The following is a 19,681-nucleotide window of genomic DNA, read 5'->3' as shown; positions in this document are numbered from 1 at the left end:
GTCCTTTTAATAACCTGTATGTTCATATACTTCTTGAAATTTTCATCTCAATGCTCTTAGCCCTACAAGTAGTTACAATAGAAGTAGTAGTAGTAGTAGTAGTAGCAGTAGTAGTATTAAATGTAACAGTAGAAGTAGTATTACCAGTAGCGTACACATATTGCCTTTTGGTGAGAGGATCTTCCCCTTTAAACATTCTCTGAAAGTTCCAGCTTAATACCCAAATCAATTCTTGAGATATGCTATTTTGACAATATGCATGCACTTAGCCTCTTTTGATTTAGTTCAAATTTCCCCTCAATACTGTAAATGGAGTAGTGTGGTAGTAGTAGTAGTATTGGTAGCATTCAAATATTGCCTTTTTGATCATCTCCCTTATTATTTCCTGAATTTTCCAAATGAATATACTCAGCTATTCTTGTGTTACACCCTTTTTACAATCCGTATACACATAAAGTGTTTTGATTTAGTTCAACACTCCCCTCAACATTCTCGGAAAGCCTCTCCTGAATAATCTTTGTCTTTTTAGAAAGTAAAGTTCAAACATGCATACCTTTCTCAATAACATATACTAGGTGTAAAAAATAAACAATTTGCCTAACTTTACAGCCCTTGTCCTGAAGACTGTGGGGAGGTTGACATCCCCAAAGACATAATTACTGGACCTTTCAACAAGGCTGAACAAAATAGCTCTCTTAAAATTTCAATTGAATATGTTTTGGGGAATGATAGGCCTTGGGGGAGTGGGCTGATTGCCCGTCATTCACTTTTGACTCTTAAAAAGGGCACTAAAACTTCCAATTTCCAATCAAATAAGCTCCATAAGATCCAAAGTTTATACGACTACCCGTTCCATAAAGACCTTATATGCCCTAGGCATACCTTACAATCCTTGCCAATGGGCTCTGGGGGATTGTGTCCACCCTTGCACTGAGGGCTGTGAGGGGGTTGTCATCCTCAAAGACATAATTTCCAGACCTTTCAATTATGCTGAACAAAATGGCTATCTCAAAATTTTGATTAGATGTGTTTTGGGAATATACAGGTGTGGGGAGCAGCTTGTTGCCCTCCAATTACTTTTGACTATTAAAAATGGCCCTTTCAATTTCCAATTTAGTGAGCCTTTTTTGAAGTTTCTACAACCACAAATGGCCATCTCGAAATTTCTATCAGATACATTTCAGGAAAATACAAGGTGTGGGGTGGTTCTGCCCTCTGATCACTTAGAATTTTTGAAAAGGGTACTACAATTTCTGATTACCAATTCAATGAGCCCCCTCCAATGTTTACACAACCACCCTTTCTATAAAAACTTTATATGGCCCCAGAGCATAACTTACAACCCTTGCCCAGAGGACTGGGGGGGGGTGGCGTTGTCACCCTCAAAGACATAATTTTCGGACCTTTTAACTATGCTGAGCAAAATGGCTATCTCAATATGTCGACTGGACGTGTTTGAGGAAATGGTGGGCATGGGAGGGGGGTTAGTTGCCCTCTAATTACTCTTGACTATTAAAAGAGGCACTAGCCCCTTGAATTTTCAACTGAATGAGCCTTTTCAAAAGTTTCTACAACGACAAATGGCCATTTCAAAATTTCTATTAGATGCATTTAAGGAAAGTACAAGGTGTGGAGGGGCATGTGCCCTCCAATCTTTTTGAATATTTAAAAGGGTACTAGAACTTCTGATTACCAATCCAATGAGTCCCCTCTGAAGTTTAGACAACCACCTTTTCTATAAAAACTTTACATGCCCCAGGGAATAACTTACAACCCTTGAGGGCTGTGGGGGGGGGCGGTTGTCATCCTCAAACACATAATTTCCAGGACTTTTAACTACGCTGAACAAAATGGCTATCTCAAAATTTTGATTGGATGTGTTTGGGGAGATAGTAGGCGTGGAAGGGGTGTTAGTTACCTTCTAGTCACTTTTTACTATTAAAATGTGCACTAATCCCTTCAATTTTCAATTGAATGAGCCTTCTTAGAAGTTTCTACAACAACAAATAGCCATCTCAAAATTTCTATCAGATGCATTTTGGGAAAATGCGACGTGTGTGGGGGGATAACTACCCTCTCATCACGCTGAATCTTAAAGAGGGCACTAGAACTTCTAATTACCAATCCAATGAGTCTCCTCTGGAGTTAATATGGTCACCCTTTCTATGTCTTAATTAAAAAAAACTTTTTCCACAAAATAAGTTTTTCAAAGAAAAGTAAAGAACTCCATTAAACCAAAAATGAGCAAAAATAAAATCAAATAATCTACCAAGTGTGAAACTAGCACAAAACAGGATCAATATATAAATGAAACTCAGAACGAAAAGAATTTACAATGAATAACCGAGTTAAACTCAACATGAGAAAATATTAACATGAGTAGGGCTCAAAACCCCTATGCCTTCCCAAGGCCCGAACATAAATTTCATTTTACTGAAAAAAAATATAATTTTTTTTACTTTTATAACTTTAATAAATCAAATGATATTAACATTTTGATTAATAAATATCAGTATATGTATATTAAACTGACAATGCACATTCATTTGTATTTTTTCAGTAAAGTGCAAATTATGTTCTGGCCTTGGGAAGACATAGGGGTTTTGATCCCTGCTCATGCTAATTTCTGCTCGTCTGAGGAGGGGAGGTGTTGAGGAGGGGACAGCCCCTTTCATATATGGAATAAATTCTGTTCGTTTTAAGTTTTAATGTCGCTCCTTACTTTCAGTTTAAAAAACTTGTCTTTTTATTTAATTTTTGAAGGTTTTTGAATTAATACAGGTTTTGGTTTTGGCTCACCGTACATGAATAATTAAAACGAAATTTGCGTATTAATTTTACTTTTTTTGGTTAAACGGCTTTCTCGAAAGTTGTTTAATTTTATTTACGAACGTTTTTATTAGTAATAAATATACATAACTTATGAATTAACTTACGTAACAAACTTCTATATTCGTTTATTTTTATTACGTAAATTAGGGGGTTTGCCCCCTAGTCAATACCTTGATCTTTACGCTAAAGTATTAGCTCTTATGAAATTACTAAAAAAACTTTAGCGTAAAGAGCGAGGTATTGAATAGGGGGCAAACCCAATCATATACGTAATAATTTCTGTTTGTTTTAAGTTTTGAAGTGCTCCTTACTTTCAGTTGAAAAACTTGTTTTTTTATTTAATTTCTGATCCTTTTTTTAAATAATGCTGGGAAATCCGGTGCCCCCTTCGTAGCAATTTCCCTTCCCTCATGAAAACTTCCTCCATGGGAAGATCCTCCCAAGTAACATTCGAACCCCCCCCCCCCCCACACTACCAGAAAAACTCCCCCCTGAAAATGTCTGTATACTTCCCAATAACCAACACTATATATAAACATTGGGCAAAGTTCATAACTTTCAGCTCTTCCCCTGGTGACTGTGGGGAATTAATCATACTCAAAGACATAGTTATTATATTTTTCGACCATTTTTAACAAAATGGCTATCTCAAAATTTTTATTGGGTGACTTTGGGAAAAAAAGAGCGTGGGAGGGGGCCTAGTTGCCCTCCATATTTTTCCACTTAAAAAGGGCACTAGAACTTTTAATTTCCGTTCGAATGAGCCCTCCTTTGATAAAGAACACTGGGTTGATACGAGCACCCCTGAAAAAAAAACAAAAAACAAATAAACACGCATCCGTAATCTTTCTCCTGGCAAAAAATACAAAATTCCACATTTTTGCAGATAGGAACTTGAAACCTCTACTTTAGGGCTCTCTGATACACTGAATCTGACGTTGTGATTTTCATTAAGGTTCTGTGACTTATAAGGGTTGTTTCCCCTTTTTTCAAAAATAAGGCAAATTTTCTCTGGCTCGTAACTTTTGATAGGTAAGACTAAACTTGATGGAAGTTACATATTTAAAATCAGCATAAAAATCTAATTCTTTTGATGTAGGGGAGAATGGGGCGAAATTGGACAGGGGCAAACTTGGACGTCGAACCTGACAACTAGCCTATTGCTTCTATCGATCCACAAAAAATAGGGTTGATGGGGATTATGTGTGTCTACATTGGCGGGAAGTTTGAAATCTAACAGAACTGTTGACACCCGGATAAGAGGTAAGAAAGTTTTTAGATGGTTAAAAAAAATCTGGGGGTTGCAACATTAGTTCGATTTGCGTTAACAAAAGGTGGTAGTTTTTTTTTGTTGTTGGTGTTGTACAGTTGCTAGATACATCCTCTATCGATGCCCTGATTTTGATTTGTCTAGCCCTACTACTTCTTTTTCAGGACGCTATTTTCTAAAATTGGCTCGATAGGGGTGTGATTGAAAAACAATTCGGGGCGACTTTGGTCATTTGCCAAGGTCGCTCCGTGTGTCCAACTTTACCCTGTGCTATTTTTGTTTATCATTTGAGAGAACGTCTTTACCTCTGTAGAGGCAATTTTTAGACAATTTCTTAACTAATATTTGGAGTTTGATCGATGATGCTAGATGGCGTTGCTTGTGTGTAGATGTGTTTTTTTTTCGCACAACACAACGAGGTTAAGTTGGCTGTTTCATTAGCTTAATGAAAGGAGCAACATTAAAACTTAAAACGAACAGAAATTATTCCGTATATCCCCTCCTCAACGCCTCACTCTTTACTACGCTAAAGTTTGACTCGTTATCACAAATCTATTTTCTAAAACAATAAAAATTTTTTGCGTACAGCGAATGGCGTTGAGGAGGGGACAACCCTTTTCATATATGGAATAATTTCTGTTTGTTTTAAGTTTTAATTATGCTCCTTACTTTCAGTTAAAAAAACTTGTCTTTTATAATTTAATTTCAGGACGTTTTTGAATTAATGCAGCTTCAATTTTGGCTCATTGTACATGAATAATTCAAAAATCAATTTTATTTATTTTTTGGCTAAATGGCTTTCTCGAAATTTTGTTCTGACGTAACTTATGAATTCACTCACGTAACAAACTATATTCGTATATTTTTATTACGTATTTTAGGAGGTTCACCCCCTAGTCAATACCTCACTCTACGCTAAAGTTCAAATTTTGTTCCAATGCTTTAAGAATGACCCCTTAATCACAAAAGCAATTAATTAAAAAAAAAAATTTTTTAATTTTTAATATAATTTTTTTTTAATTACATGATCAAACAATTCGTGGTAACGAACTGTAAGTAAGGAGGGACCCGGTTCATATCATTGCTTCTTAAAGCTATTTTCAGGTTATTTTCCGTGCATTTACTGTTTGTTCTTTCTAGTTGGACAATGGTTCGCAACTACATCAGGAAACACGATCTACCAGATGGCAAATCCATGGAGCAGGCAGTGAATGCAGTCTTAGAGCGTAGACTATCTATTAGAAATGCCGCAAAAACCTATCGACTGAAGAAATCAACCGTCGCCTATGCTCTGAAAAATTGACAAGGAGTTACTGAAGAACCTCGAGCGAATCCAGTTACACCCCCAGGTCGCCCAAGCCTATCGCCCAACCTGAAGAGAAAAACTGTTTTCTCAAACTAACAAGAAAAAGAGTTTGTAGAGTATCTCCTAAAATGTCAGCTGATGAATCACGGCCTCACTCTGAAAGAAGCGAGGAAACTTGCCTTTGAATGGGGCAAATTGATTGGCGTCGAAACGCTGGAGAGCTGGGTGCGAGACGACATAGCTGGGGTTGATTGGATCTCAGGCTTTATGAAACGAAACCAAGAGCTATCTATTCGTAAGCCTGAAAATACCAGCCAGGCAAGGGCTGCTGGCTTCATTTCAGTGATTGTGAATCTGTTCTTTGACAACCTGCAGAAACTCTACGAAAAATTCAAGTTCCCACCAAACCGTATCTGGAACTGTGATGAGACTGGGGTTTTTAATGTATAGCCAGCTCCAAAAGCAATTACAAGGGAAGGATCAAAGCAAGTTTCCGAGACAGTTTCAGCAGAAAGAGGGTAAAATGTTACAAGGCTCGGTTTTATTACAACCACAGTTCAAGCTCTTCTCCTCATTTTTTTGTGCCCACGGGCGATATTAATTGAACAGCTTTGTTTAAAAGGCCCCCCAGGATGTCTCGGGCTTTCTTACCCTAGTGGTTGGATGACCTCTATCAATTTTGTTGCTTCTATTGAGCACTTCATCAAGCTGGTGAAGCCATCGAAAGAAGACCCTGTGCTACTGCTACTTGACAACCACGATAGCCATGTTTCGGTGTAATTAGTGCGGCTGTGCAAAGATAATTGGATCCACCTCCTGACCTTTCCTCCCCATTGTTCCCACTGCTTACAGCCATTGGACGTCTCTGTCTACGGACCATTCAAGTTTGCGATGAGAGAATCACTGAACACTTGGTTGCAGATCCATCCAGGTCAACGAATTAGGATTCACAAGACTGCCTAGCTCTACAAAGACCCATTCCTTCGCAAGTTCAACCGGGAAAATATAACGGTTGGTTTCACGAAAGCTGGAATTTGGCTCCTTAACAGAAGTGTATTTTCTGAGGTAGACTTTCTACCTGCTGAGGTGACAAATCGTCCACCCCTGGACAATTCATTACTAGATGTGGAGTCAATACCCTCTCTCTCTCCTCCTTCACCTTCTCGTCCCCAAAGCGAGCTAGGAAAACAGACTACTGAAGCAGTAAGACCCTTTCCAACAGCAGATATGACAAAGCCCAGAAGGAATGCAAGAAAGCAAGGTCGAACTTGTATTCTTACCGATACAACCGAAAAAGATGCTTTAGAAGCTGAAGCACGAGCGAGAAAGGAAAAGCAGAGTAAAAAGCCTATGCCCAAGCAGGCCAAGCAGCCCACTGCCAAGAAAAGAAAGCAAATTGAATCTCCAGTGGAAAGTAGTGGTGATGACGTTGAACTTGACGACAATTCATCTGACAGTTCTCTGCACCTTCATGAGCCTGATAAGGATGACGTAGACAAGGACATTCAAGCTGGAAACTTTGTTCTTGTCAAGTTCGAGTATGGAAAGAAGAAAGCCCTTGTGTATTATGTTGGCGAAGTTCTTGATGTTGTAGAAAACCAGTTTGCGAGGATTAACTTTCTTCGGAAACAAAATGACAAATTCATGTTTCTTCAGCTTCCTAATATTGCTGAGATAGACATTACCGACATAGAACTGAAGCTTCATGTCCCCTCTTCAGCTGGTGGAACCAGTCGTGCAGTTCAGGGGCTTGTTTTTGGTTGTGATCTTTCAATGTACGCTTTAAAATGACAATTCTAGTTGAAACCCGGATGCCCGTGCACTGTTCCTGGCTGATTTTTTTATGCGATTTTTAGTTTTCATATGATTTTGAGTGATTATGTATCATTTTACACGAATATTCTGTATTTGGACAAAGTTTAACTGCTTAAAACTGTCTTGTCCAAGGTCGCCCCATGCCTGTCCAATTTCACCCTGTGTACGGGGCGAAACTGGACACTTGACAAGGTCCTACTCTCATGGTACTCACGCTTCAGGGTGATCTTTAAAAAATCTGAAAAAAATTCACCATTATTTGCCAGACTTTTACCTTTCTAACGACCCACACTAAATTGTTTTATGTCAATCCAGTACCTAGTTATGCTTGGAAAACTAAAAAGTGTCCAAGTTCGCCCCATTCTCCCCTATCTATTGGTATCAAAATTCCGTTTTTTAGAGTTTCGGTTACTATTGAGCAGGGTCACTCCTTACTTACAGTTCGTTACCACGTAGCCTACTGTTTGAAAATGTCAAGCCTTCGAATCACCTTCGACTATCAAAAAGGGCACTAGCCCTTTCAATTTCCAATCGAATGAGCCCTTTTTGAGTTTCTACGTCAACACTTTCTATAAGCAGCTTATATGCCCCCAGGGCATAAATTACAACCCTTGACCTGAGGGCTGTGAGAGGGTTGCCATCCACAAAACCCAAATTTCCAGAACTTTCAACTACGTTGAACAAAATGGCTATCTTAAAATTTTGATTTTGTGTGTTTGGAGAAATGGTGGACATGAGAAGGGCGTTAGTTGCTCTCCAATCATTTTAAACTATTAAAGAAAGGCCCTAGTTCTTTCAATTTCCAATCAAATGAGCCCTTTTGAAATTTCTACAACAACGCTATCTATAAAAACCTTATATGCTCCCAGGGTATAACTTACAACCCTTGCCCTGAGGGCTGGGGGGAAGGGTGGAGGTATTCACCCTCAAAGACCTAATTTTCAGAACTATCAACTATGTTGAACAGAATTGCTATCTCAAAATTTTGATTCGATGTGTTTGGGGAAATGGTGGGCATGAGAGGGGGTTTAGTTGCTCTCCAATCACTTCCTACTATTAAAAAGGGCACTAGTCCTTTCCAATCGAATGAGCCCTTTTTGAAGTTTCTACAACAACCCTTTCCATAAAAACCGTATATGCCCCCAGGGCATAACTTACAACCCTTGCGGTGAGGGGGTTGTTATCCTCAAAGACCTAACTTCCAGAAATTTGAACCACGTTGAACAAAATGGCTATCCCAAAATTTTTGATTGGATGTGTTTGGGGAAATGGTGAGCGTGAGAGGGGGTTAGTTGCCCACCAATCACTTTTGACTATTAAAAACGGCACTAGCCCTTTCAATTTCCAACTGAATGAGCCCTTTTTAAAGTTTCTACAATAGCAATTTTTATAAAAACCTTATATTTCCCCAGGGAATAACTTACAACCCTTGTCCTGAGGGCTGTAGGGGAGTATTGTCTTCAAAGACATAATTTCTGGACCTTTCAAGTACGTTGAATAAAATGGCTATCTCAAAATTTTAATTGGATGTGTTTGGGGAAATAACAGGCGTCAGAGGGGGGTTACTTACCCTCCAATCACTTTCGAATATCAAAAAGGGCACTAGCCCTTTTAATTTCCATTCGAATGAGCCCTTTTTGAAGTTTCTATGACAACGCTTTCTACAAAAAAATACCTCATATGCCCCCAGGGCATAACTTACAACCCTTGCCCTGAGGGCTGGGGGGGAGTGTTGTCCTCAAAAGCATAATTTCCAGGCTTTTTAACTACTTCAAACAAAATGGCTATCTCAGAATTTTGACAGGATGTGTTTGGGGAAATGGTGGGTGTGAGAGGGGTGTTGGTTAGACTCCAATCACTTTTGACTATTAAAAAGGGCACAAGCCCTTCTAATTTCAATCAAATGAGCCGTTTTTGAAGTTTCTACAGCATTGCTATCTCTAAAAACCTTATGTTCCCTCAGGGCATAACTAACAACCCTTACCCTGAGGGCTCTGAGAAGGCTATCATCCTCCAAGGCATAATTTATAAAACTTTTAACTACGTTGAATGAAATGGGCTATTTGAAAATTTTGATTGGATGTGATTGGGGAAAAGCTGTGCATGAGAGGGGGGTTAGTTGCCTTCCAATCACTTTCGACTATTAAAAAGGGCACTAGCCTTTTGAATTTCCAATCGAATGAACCCTTTTCAAGTTTCTATAACAAAGCTTTCAATAAAAACCTTATATGCCCCCAGGGCATAACTTACAACCCTTACCCTGAGAGCTGTGGGGTTGTCAGCCTCAAAGATACACTTTCTGGACCTTTCAACTACTTTGAACAAAATGGCTATTTCAAAATTTTGATTGGATGTGTCTGGGTAAATGGTAGGCGTGGAAGAGGTGTTAGTTGCCTTCCAATCATTTTCGACTATTAAAAAGGGCATTAGCCATTTTAATTTCCAATCAAATGAGCCCTTTTTGAAGTTTCTACGACAATGCTTTCTATAAAAACCATATAGCCCCCCAGGGCATAATTTACAACCCTTGCCCTGAGGGATATGGTGGGAGGGGGTGTCATCCTCTCAAAAATATGCTAAAAAATATAATTTCCAGGACTTTCTACTATGTTGAACAAAATCGCTATTTCAAAATTTTGATTGAATGTGTTTGGGGAAATGGTGGGCGTGGAAGGGGTGATAGTTGCCTTCCAATCACTTTCGACTATTGAAAAGGGCCCTAGCCATTCCCAATCTCCAATCGAATGAGCCCTTTACAAAGTTTCAATGACAACTCCTTTGATACAAAGTGTCCTGGCATGGGAACAAAAATAATTTGAGACGAAGTCCCTAAAAATGTTTGGGGGAATGGTGGGCGTGAGAGGGGGGTTAGTTGCCTTCCAATTGCTTTCAATTATTAAAAAGGGCACTAGCCCTGTGAATTTCCAGTTGAATGATCCCTTTTTCAAGTTTTTACAACAACGCTTTCTATAAAAACCTTATATGCTCCCAGGGCATAACTTACAACCCTTGTCCTGAAGACTGTGGAGGGAGTGTCTAGCTCAAAGATATAATTTCCGGACCTTTCAAATACTTTGAACATAATGGCTATCTCAAAATTTTGATTGGATGTTTCTGGGTAAATTTTGGGCATGGAAGGGGTGTTAGTTGCCTTCCAATCACTTTCGACTATTAAAAAGGGCATTAGCCATTTTAATTTCCAATCAAATGAACCCTTTTTGAAGTTTCTACGACAACGCTTTCTGCAAAAACCTTATATGTCCCCAGGGCATAACTTACTACCTCTGCCCTGAGGGGTATGGTGGGGGGTTCATCCTCTCAAAAATATGCTAAAAAATATAATTTCCAGAACTTTCTATTACTTTGAACAAAATGGCTATCTCAAAATTTTGATTGGATGTGTTTGGGGAAATGATGGGCGTGGAAGGGGTGTTAGTTGCCTTCCAATCGCTTTCGACTTTTAAAAAGGGCACTAGCCATTCCAATTTCCAATCGAATGAGCCCTTTTCAAAGTTTCTATGACAACTCCTTTGATAGGAAATGTTCTGGTATAGGAAAAAAAATAAATTCGATACGAAGTCCCCAAAAATGTTTGGGGGAGTGGTGGCCGTGAGAGGGAGGTTAGTTGCCCTCCAATTACTTTTTACTGTTAGAAAGGGCACTAGCCCTTTCAATTTACAGTCGAAAGATCCCTTTTTCAAGTTTTTACAACAACGCTTTCTGTAAAAACCTTATATGCCCCCAGGGCATAACTTACCACCCTTGCCCTGAAGACTGTTGGGGGAGTGTCCAGCTCAAAGATATAATTTCTGGACCTTCCACCTACGTTAAACATAATGGCTATCTCAAAATTTTGACTGAATGGCCTTGGGGAAATGCTGGGCGTGGAACGGGGTGTTAGTTGCCCTTCAATCACTTTCGACCATTAAAAAGGGCACTAGTCATTTCAATTTTCAATCGAATTGCCCTTTCCAAAGTTTCTACGACAACACTTTCTATAAAAACCTTATATGCTCCCAGGGCATAATTAGCAACCCTTGCCCTGAGGGATGGGGCGGGATGTCATTCTCAAAGACCTAATTCCAGAACTTTCAACTACATGAGCCAAATGGCTATCTCGAAATTTTGATTGGATGTGTTTGGGGAAAACGTTGGCGTGAGAGGGGGGTTAGTTGCGCTCCAATCACTTTTGACTACTAAAAAGGGCACTAGCCCTTTGAATTTCCAATCGATTTTCTTTGAATTTTCTATTCCTACGCTTTCTATAAATATCTTAAATGCCCCCAGGGTATAACTTAAAACCCTTTCCCCTCAGGGCTGTTGGGGAGTGTCCTCCTCAAAAACATAATTTCTATCTGGAAATCAACTATGCTGAACAAAACTACTATCTCAACATTTTGATTGGATGTTTTTGGGGAAATGGTGGGCGTGGAAGGAGTGTTAGTTGCCTTTCAATCACTTTTGACTATTAAAAAGTGCACAAGCCACTCCAATTTCCAATCGAATGAGCTCTTTTCAAAGTTTCTACAATAACTCCTTTGATACGAAGTGCCCTGGACTAAAGAAAAAAAAAAAAAAAAAAAACAATACATTGTGCCAACATCGTTCTTTACTTAGGCAGCGCGATTCTTTGAAGTTTCTACTACAACGCTTTCTATAAAAATCTTAAATGCCCCCAGGGTATAACTTAACACCCTTGCCCTGAGGGAAGTTGGGGACTGTCCTCCTCAAAAACATAATTTCTATCTGGAAATCAACTATGCTTAACAAAACTGCTATCTCAAAATTTTGATTGGATGTTTTTGGGGAAATGGTGGTTCCCCAAAAACGGCTCCCATTAACCAGATTCATACCATAAATATGATCATCACCTTCAGAATTCTTCTTTTTTAATTTTAAAACAGCCCTACAAACACTGAACAAGGATACAGCAAAACCTAAATTTTCAACATACTCTTGTAGTTCCATATAAAATCACATTGAAATTTAGCTTTAAGTTGTGGGTCAGGAGGTGAGAACTGAAAAGGGATTTATTCTATCCAATCTTCTTCAGAGGGACTAAGCTGCAAAGAGTTTCCAGACTTATCATGCTTCTTATTGGGTACAAGATTCCAAACTTCACTAGGGTTATTCTCAAAGTGAGCACTGGTTTCTTCTATACTACAGGATCTATGCTTTTGTAGACTCTTTGCAAATTTTTCCTTAGCAAACAGGCGGATTTCATCAATGACACCAGACTTTGGCTTGCCATTATCACACCACAATTTAAACCAAAACTTAGACACAAGACAGACCTCAACAAGCTCAGGATTATGATTCCTATTTGAAATTCGGCATCAATTCGCACCTTTTGTCTAGGTGTGACAGCAGCATGAGTAAGTCTCAAGGCAGGAACAATTTCAGCGCAATATGAATTAAGTTAAGTATGCTTATCTTGCTGATCTTTATTTCTCCTCTTTGTCACCGATTTTATATTATGGTCAGTAGAATTTATCTTTTGGATATGACTGCAGCCAGACAAAAAGGCTAAGGTGTATTCTTCAGTTTTTCTAACAACTTGTTTTCAGGCGCAATCAAAGACACCATTGCACCAGGCCAGATGTCAGGTCAAACTGAAGTTTATCTAGGCTAGACCAAACAAAAACATGTTGATACTGCGTTTTCAGCCCAGCTTACAACTTAATCCTAACCTATGAAATTACAGCAAGATTTGCACTAAGAATCCTGATTAACTGAAAGTAATAACAGATATGGTATTTCAATTCAAACTTGTCCTAATTAATGGACAATTAAGAAACAACAAGTTCTGTAAGAAAAAGGCAGAATAAATTTGGGTGAAAAGACTAAAGCTTATTTTTGCTGCCTAAATGTAATATTCTTGTTCAATATTATTTGTTTGTTTTAGTACTTTTTCACTATTATCATCTATTGGATAGTATTTGCGCAATCAAAGTATATTGTAAACTTTAGTTCAGGAGCATCTTTTACAGTGTTTTAAAATTAGCAGGTATGAATATCTTTCCCCTTACTCTTAGCTACTGTTTGATCAAAATAAAATTTTTCGTCATTGGCAAGGTTCATTGAAGTTTTGGGGCTTCAATTACTTACTAATTTATCTTTAACACCATAAATTTTGAAATAAAAATTAAATTATAACATTTAAACATATGACAAATAGATTGTCATGTGGAAATTAAAACTAAGACATTTTATTTTCCTGGGAGCATGAATAATATTTCGTAGTCATTTCTTATGTTATTTAAGAAACATTTAAATAAAAGAAATCCCAGCTTATCGTCAGTCTTCCCTGACTGGCGCTCACTGGATTCGTCCATATTGTTAAAACGTGCGATTTTAGGTATCTTGAGGCAAGTTAAAAAAGATTACAGCGTCCCCCCATTTTAGTTGATCTGTAGTTCTTTAGGAATAAGTTTAATGAAAATTCCATGATATTGTCTTCACTGCTGTGGATTCACGAAAATTTAGAAGCGGGGTGTATTTTTCCAAATCTAGGGGAGGCAAATTTGTCATTTTTTCCAATGAAATGCCAAAAAAAAATATTTCAGTGAAATATCCCCAAAAAGACCATTATTTTTTTTAATCTAGGGGGTATATGCCCACCTTGCCCCCGATTGACGCCACTGGCTGTCTTAGGATCAAAACAGTAGATCAATGATTTTTCAGCTATTATTACGTTTCGAACCAATTTTCTCTCTTTTCCCTCAATATTTATACATAAAATTCAGCAAGGCGAACAGTGTTCCAATGTAATTATATCTTCTAGCGTTTAGATCTTTCTTCTAAATTTGGTGAAGTGAGAATTAGGTGAGTATTAGGATTGTGCTAGCTTGTGCACAGCACTTCCGTGTCCTTTTTTTTTATTAGATAGCACATAACTATAGCAATATAGACTTTAATTTCACCCCCTTATTTACTATTGTATATAATTGTATCTATATTGAATTGTGCCAACTAGTTGTAAATAGTCATTCTAAACTGGGCCTCACTGCTTAAAGCGTCTCAAAGAATTTATGAAATACATCAAAATGCGTCTTGTAGGCTACTTTTTTCCAAATTTTCACATTTTTTCAACCAATTTCAGGGGAAAAGACTCTCCCCATCTCCTTCCTTCTCTTCCTGTGCATAGACATGACTTACTTCATCAATTTATGAGTCTTTGTGTTTAGGCTAGGAAAAATTCCACATTACATATAGTTTGTTATACCCTCCTCCCCACCCTGGTTACATCGGTGATTTTATTAAACAGTGATTAATTCCTTATTATACAGAGAGAAGGACATTGACGAAGTGCTACAAACGCATACAGTATTTTTGAATGTGTCCAAAGGCCAGGTGGCCAAAAAAGAAGATCTGATCACTGCCTTTGGTCATGATGATCATACTGAAATATGCAAGAAGATATTGTCAGAAGGAGAACTGCAAATATCTGACAAAGAACGACAAGTCCATCTAGAGTCCCTGAAGAAAGAAATTGCTACTATTGTTGCAGGTAAATTTGCAATATAAGATTTATATTTTGAACAAGTTCTTGACAGGGCGCCGATCCCGAGAGGTGGGCTAATTGACCTCCCATTTGCTTAAAAAGTAGCTTCTTTGGTCTTTTCCCTAAGGAAATTGAAGAATACCAAAGCCTCCCCCCCAGTTCTTATAGTTCTTTTATCCACTTTCATATTCTTATTAGAAGGATGTATAACTCCTCTCTATACACTACTTTCATCTGCTTATAAAATCTTAAAGTATCTGACTTCTCAACACCAGTAAGCCAAATCTGAATCTCCTGGTCCTTAAGGCGCAAATCCATATTAAGGAAATCATCAGGTTTGCAATCGGGACCATGGCCTTCATTTCATGCCCATGAGAAGCCAGCTTTATCCAGCAGGGCATTTACCCACTTTGGCCATATTACCTTTTTAAGGTGTTTTCAGCATCCCATTCTAGGTCGTCTTTGCTAGACGGTTATCTGGCAAATGTAATGTCTGTAACCAAAGCTTGATCATGTGTATAATTCTCTTATGATGCAAATTCAGTAAAGCCAGGTCACCTCTAATAACCAAACTTCTAAAATTATAATTCAAGCCAACAACTTATTTAAAATATATAAACTGTAGAGACCCCAATTGTCTAACTATAGTGACCCCCAAAACTCGTAACCATAATGGGCAACTGGTAGGACCTTAGTCATGAAGAGGTACTTATGCATCTTCATATTCTTTATTCCCATTATGTTTTTTTTTTGCCAGAGTAGATCATGTGCAGCTGTCTTTACACAAGAAATCATGTGTTCAGTCCAGTTCCCATTTGTTGCGAGCGCAGTTCCCAAGTACTTATATCTGGGTACTTATATCTTTATTGACTCACCTTTATAAGTAACTGACAAATCATATTGTCCGTTAGGTTTCCCACTCTGAGAGATGACTATCTCAGTCTTGGATGCGTTTAACTTTTGTTTTAATTTCTTTTTTCTGCATTACTGAAATATTTTTACATGTTACAGATTTATTGATAAATTTAGAAAATTTTTAGAAAATAGAATTTTTTTTGTTAAATAAAGTTTGGAAATATTTATTTAGAAAATGTTTTTTGTCACATTTTTAAGATTTAATTGAGTTTCTGTATTACATTAAATTTTTTTTGCGGCACAAAAGGGCATAAAATGGCAGTTATTAATATAGAACGGCATACACTTTTCTGAAAATATAATGGAATAGGATTTTTGATTGTTGCATCTATAAGCAAATACGCTAGTACGAGAATATATCTTTCAACACGAAGTCGGAATAAGCCAAATTTTAAGAATTATGAGTGACTCTAGACAGCACTGTGATAAAATGACCATACATTATTATTTTGAGTTTAATTGTATTGATAGATAGATATATAGGGTTATTAGAAAATCAGCTCGATTTTCATATCTTTCTTTGTCTCTTAGTTTCTTTCTTTGACAAGGGCCAGAATGGAGCTTTTTGCATAGGGAAAAAACCTTTTCTCTTTTCCCTTACTTTTTCTCTTTTTATTTGCTTGCTTCTTCTTATGAAGTAATTTTTTAGTATTACAGTGTCTAGGGGCTATAGTTTGTTTTAGCTGTAGTTATTTTAATAATTCACTTACTATGGGCTATAGTTCGTTCTTTAATATAGAATACTAGGGTTTTTGCCAAGGTGGTTCCAATGGTGTATTTTGTGTTTCGATCTGACGCCATTTTTAGGGGGGGGCTTCGGGCCATTTTTGGTTGCTATGGGACGTGTTTGGTTTTTGATAGACCGCAGCTAGCTGTGCAACCATGGTTCGCAACCTAGTAAAAGACGAACACGCCCCATAATAAAAAAAAAATAGCCTGAAACCCATAAAATATGGTGTTAGATCGAAATACAAACTACACCATTGGAACCGACTTAGCCGAAACCCCCCTAAAATGGAAACTTACAGTCCCTTGGCTTGGACAACACGGAAAATCCATTGGCTTCAAAATTAAAAAAGTGGCTGATATACTAAGTAACTCATGATTTACGTGTTTTCGACAACCCGTATGCACATAAAGTGTTTTGAATTTGTTCAGTACTTCCCTAAACATTCTTTGAAATGTTCATCTGAATGTTCTTTGTCTTTTTGGAAACTAAAGGTCAAACATTACCACATTTCTCAGTAGCAAAGACTATATATAAACAATGGGCGAAATGCATAACTTACAGCCTTGCTCCAAGGGCTTTTGGGGGGGGGGGGAACAACCCTAAAGTCATAGTTTCTGAACCTTTCGACTATACTGAGCAAAATGGCTTTCTTGAAATTTCGATTGTATGTGTTTGGGGAATTGATGGGCGTGGGAGGGAGCTGGTTACCCTCCATCACGTTTGACTCTTATAAAGGACACTAGAACTTTCAATTTACAACCGAATGAGCTCCTTTCGAAGTTTCTGCAACAACTCCTTCTATATTAAGTGAAAAAAAAATAAACCAAAAAGGTTATACATTGTGGCCACATCGCTCTTTACTCAGGCAGCACTATTGCACTGTCTATGATTGGAAAAATAAAAATTAAAAAAACACAACAAAGTCCAAAATTAATCATAATAATATAAATTAAAAATTTACTTTCTGTAAGGTGTTTTCATGGACAGAAAACTATCCGTTAGTAACGAGATTCTTGTACAAAGAGATTCAAGTTTACCTTGTCCATTTCCAGGCCCCCTAACATCCTACAACTTGGCCAAAAAAATACATGGTCCAAATGTAGGTTGCTTAGCCCTAGTAAGGATCATTGAAAACTAGCGACGAAGACCACACTGCCTTTCCATCACAAGCAACATATACAAGAAGAACAATAGGGAATTCTTTTCGTGAGACAGTGAAGATAATTTGATTGAATATTTAGGCCCTATGTCCAAAGGCTGCCCTCAGCAAAAAAATATATAAAAGAAGAAAGACTCACAATAATATGCGACCAATAAAACTAAAATGTAAAATTTTTCAAAACAGTCCCAGCATCTTTGCTTTAGCGAAGGCTGCTGGGACTGTTTTGAAAAATTTTGCTTTTTAGTTTTATTGGTCGCATATTGTTGTGAGTCTTTCTTCTTCTATATATTTTGGGAGGAGCAATTGTCCCCCCGCCCCATAGTAAATTACGCCCCTGCTACCAACTGTAAATATACCTTCACTTTTAAAATCAAATACGGCAATGTTAATTGATAATGTTTTTATCCCGGAAATGTATTGGGCTGTCGTTAATTACTCTAGAGTTCATGTAGCACCTGGTTCTGATCCTTTCTTTGTGTTTGTGGATTTAGATATCAGAGGCAACGCTGTAGCGTTGCCTATAGTAAAGGCCATACGGCTCCAATGTTTTATTATTTATTATTATTATTTTTTTCCCCCAGAGGCAGTTCATATGGAAGGGGTCGTCATAAAAACGTCAAAGGGGGCTAATTCGATTGGAAATCGAGAGTCCTAGTGCCCTTTCTAATAGTCAAAAGTGATTGGATGGCAACTAGCCCCCCCCCCCCCGCCCACAATTCCCCCAAACACATCCAATCAAAATTTTGAGATAGCCATTTTGTTCAGCATCGTTGATTTCCAGATAGAAAATATATTTTTGAGGAGGACACTCCCCCATAACCCTCAGGGCAAGGGTTTGAAGTTGTGCCCTGGGGGCACATAAGGTTTTTATAGAAGGCGTTGTCGTAGAAACTTCAAAACAGGCTCAATCGATTGGAAATTAAAGGGCTATTGTCCTTTTTAATAGTCGAAAGTTATTGGTGTGTAACTAGCCCCCCCCCCCCCCACGCCCATCATTTCCCCAAACACATCCAATCAAAATTTTGAGATAGCCATTTTGTTCAGCGTAGTTGATTTTCAGATAGAAAAAATATTTTTGAGGAGGACACTCCCCCACAACCCTCAGGGCAAGGGTTTTAAGTTATACCCTGGGGGCATATAATGTTTTTATAGAAGGTGTTGTCGTAGAAACTTCAAAAAAGGCTCATTCGATTGGAAATTAAAACAGCTTGTGCCCTTTTTAATAGTCGAAAGTGATTGGAGGGCACCTAGCCCCCCCCCCCCCGCGCCCATTATTCCCCCAAACACATCCAATCAAAATTTTGAGATAACCATTTTGTTCAGCGTAGTTGATTTCCAGATAGAAAATATATTGTTGAAGAGGAAAATCCCCCACAACCCTCAGGGCAAGGGTTTTAAGTTATGCCCTGGGGGCAGATAAGGTTTTTATAGAAGGCGTTGTCATAGCAACTTCAAAACAGGCTCATTCGATTGGAAATTAAGGAGCTAGTGCCCTTTTTAATAGTCGAAAGTGATTGTAGTGTAACTAGCCCCCCCCCCCACGCTCATCATTTCCCCAAATACATCCAATCAAAATTTTCAGATAGCCATTTTGTTCAGCGTAGTTGATTTCCAGATAGAAAATATAATTTTGAGGAGGACACTCCCCCTCACCCCTCAGGGCAAGGGTTTTAAGTTATGCCCTGGGGGCATATAAGGTTTTTATAGAAGGCGTTGTCATACAAACTTCAAAACGTGCTCATTCTATTGGAAATTAAAGGGCTAGTGCCCTTTTTAATTGTGGAAAGTTATTGGAGGGCAACTAGCCCCCCCCCCCCATGCCCATCAGTTCCCCAAAACCATCCACTCAAAATTTTGAGATAGCCATTTTGTTACGTGTAGTTGATTTCCTGATATAAAATATGTTTTTGAGGAGGACACTCCCCCAGAACCTTCAGGGCAAGGGTTTTAAGATATGCCCTGGAGGCATGTAACGTTTTTATAAAAGGCGTTGTCGTAGAAACTTCAGAAAATGCTCAGTCGATTGGAACTTCAACGGGATAGTGTCCTTGTTAATAGTCGAAAGTGATTGGAGGGCAACTAGCCCCACCCCTCCTACGCCCATCATTCTCCCAAACACATCCAATCAAAATTTTGAGATGGCCATT

General features: G+C 38.2%; 1 protein-coding gene across 1 annotated transcript in view; it reads left to right on the top strand.

Annotated features, from left to right (window-relative positions):
• The window catches only part of Sbds (SBDS ribosome maturation factor), a 40,513-nt gene that overhangs the window by 4,865 nt on the left and 15,967 nt on the right, over window positions 1–19,681 (top strand). Inside the window, exon 2 of the mRNA XM_089086595.1 lies at window positions 14,513–14,733. Within this exon, the coding sequence (XP_088942721.1) occupies window positions 14,513–14,733 (221 nt within the window). The remainder of the gene's footprint in view (window positions 1–14,512; window positions 14,734–19,681) is intronic.

This window comes from Artemia sp. Qi Xiang Cuo, chromosome 3 (assembly GCF_049724085.1).
Source record: "Artemia sp. Qi Xiang Cuo chromosome 3, ASM4972408v1, whole genome shotgun sequence".
In the NCBI taxonomy this organism is placed as follows: domain Eukaryota; kingdom Metazoa; phylum Arthropoda; class Branchiopoda; order Anostraca; family Artemiidae; genus Artemia; species Artemia sp. Qi Xiang Cuo.
The sequence above is the reverse complement of the archived record's forward strand: the minus strand, read 5'-3'. Positions and strand labels throughout refer to the sequence as shown.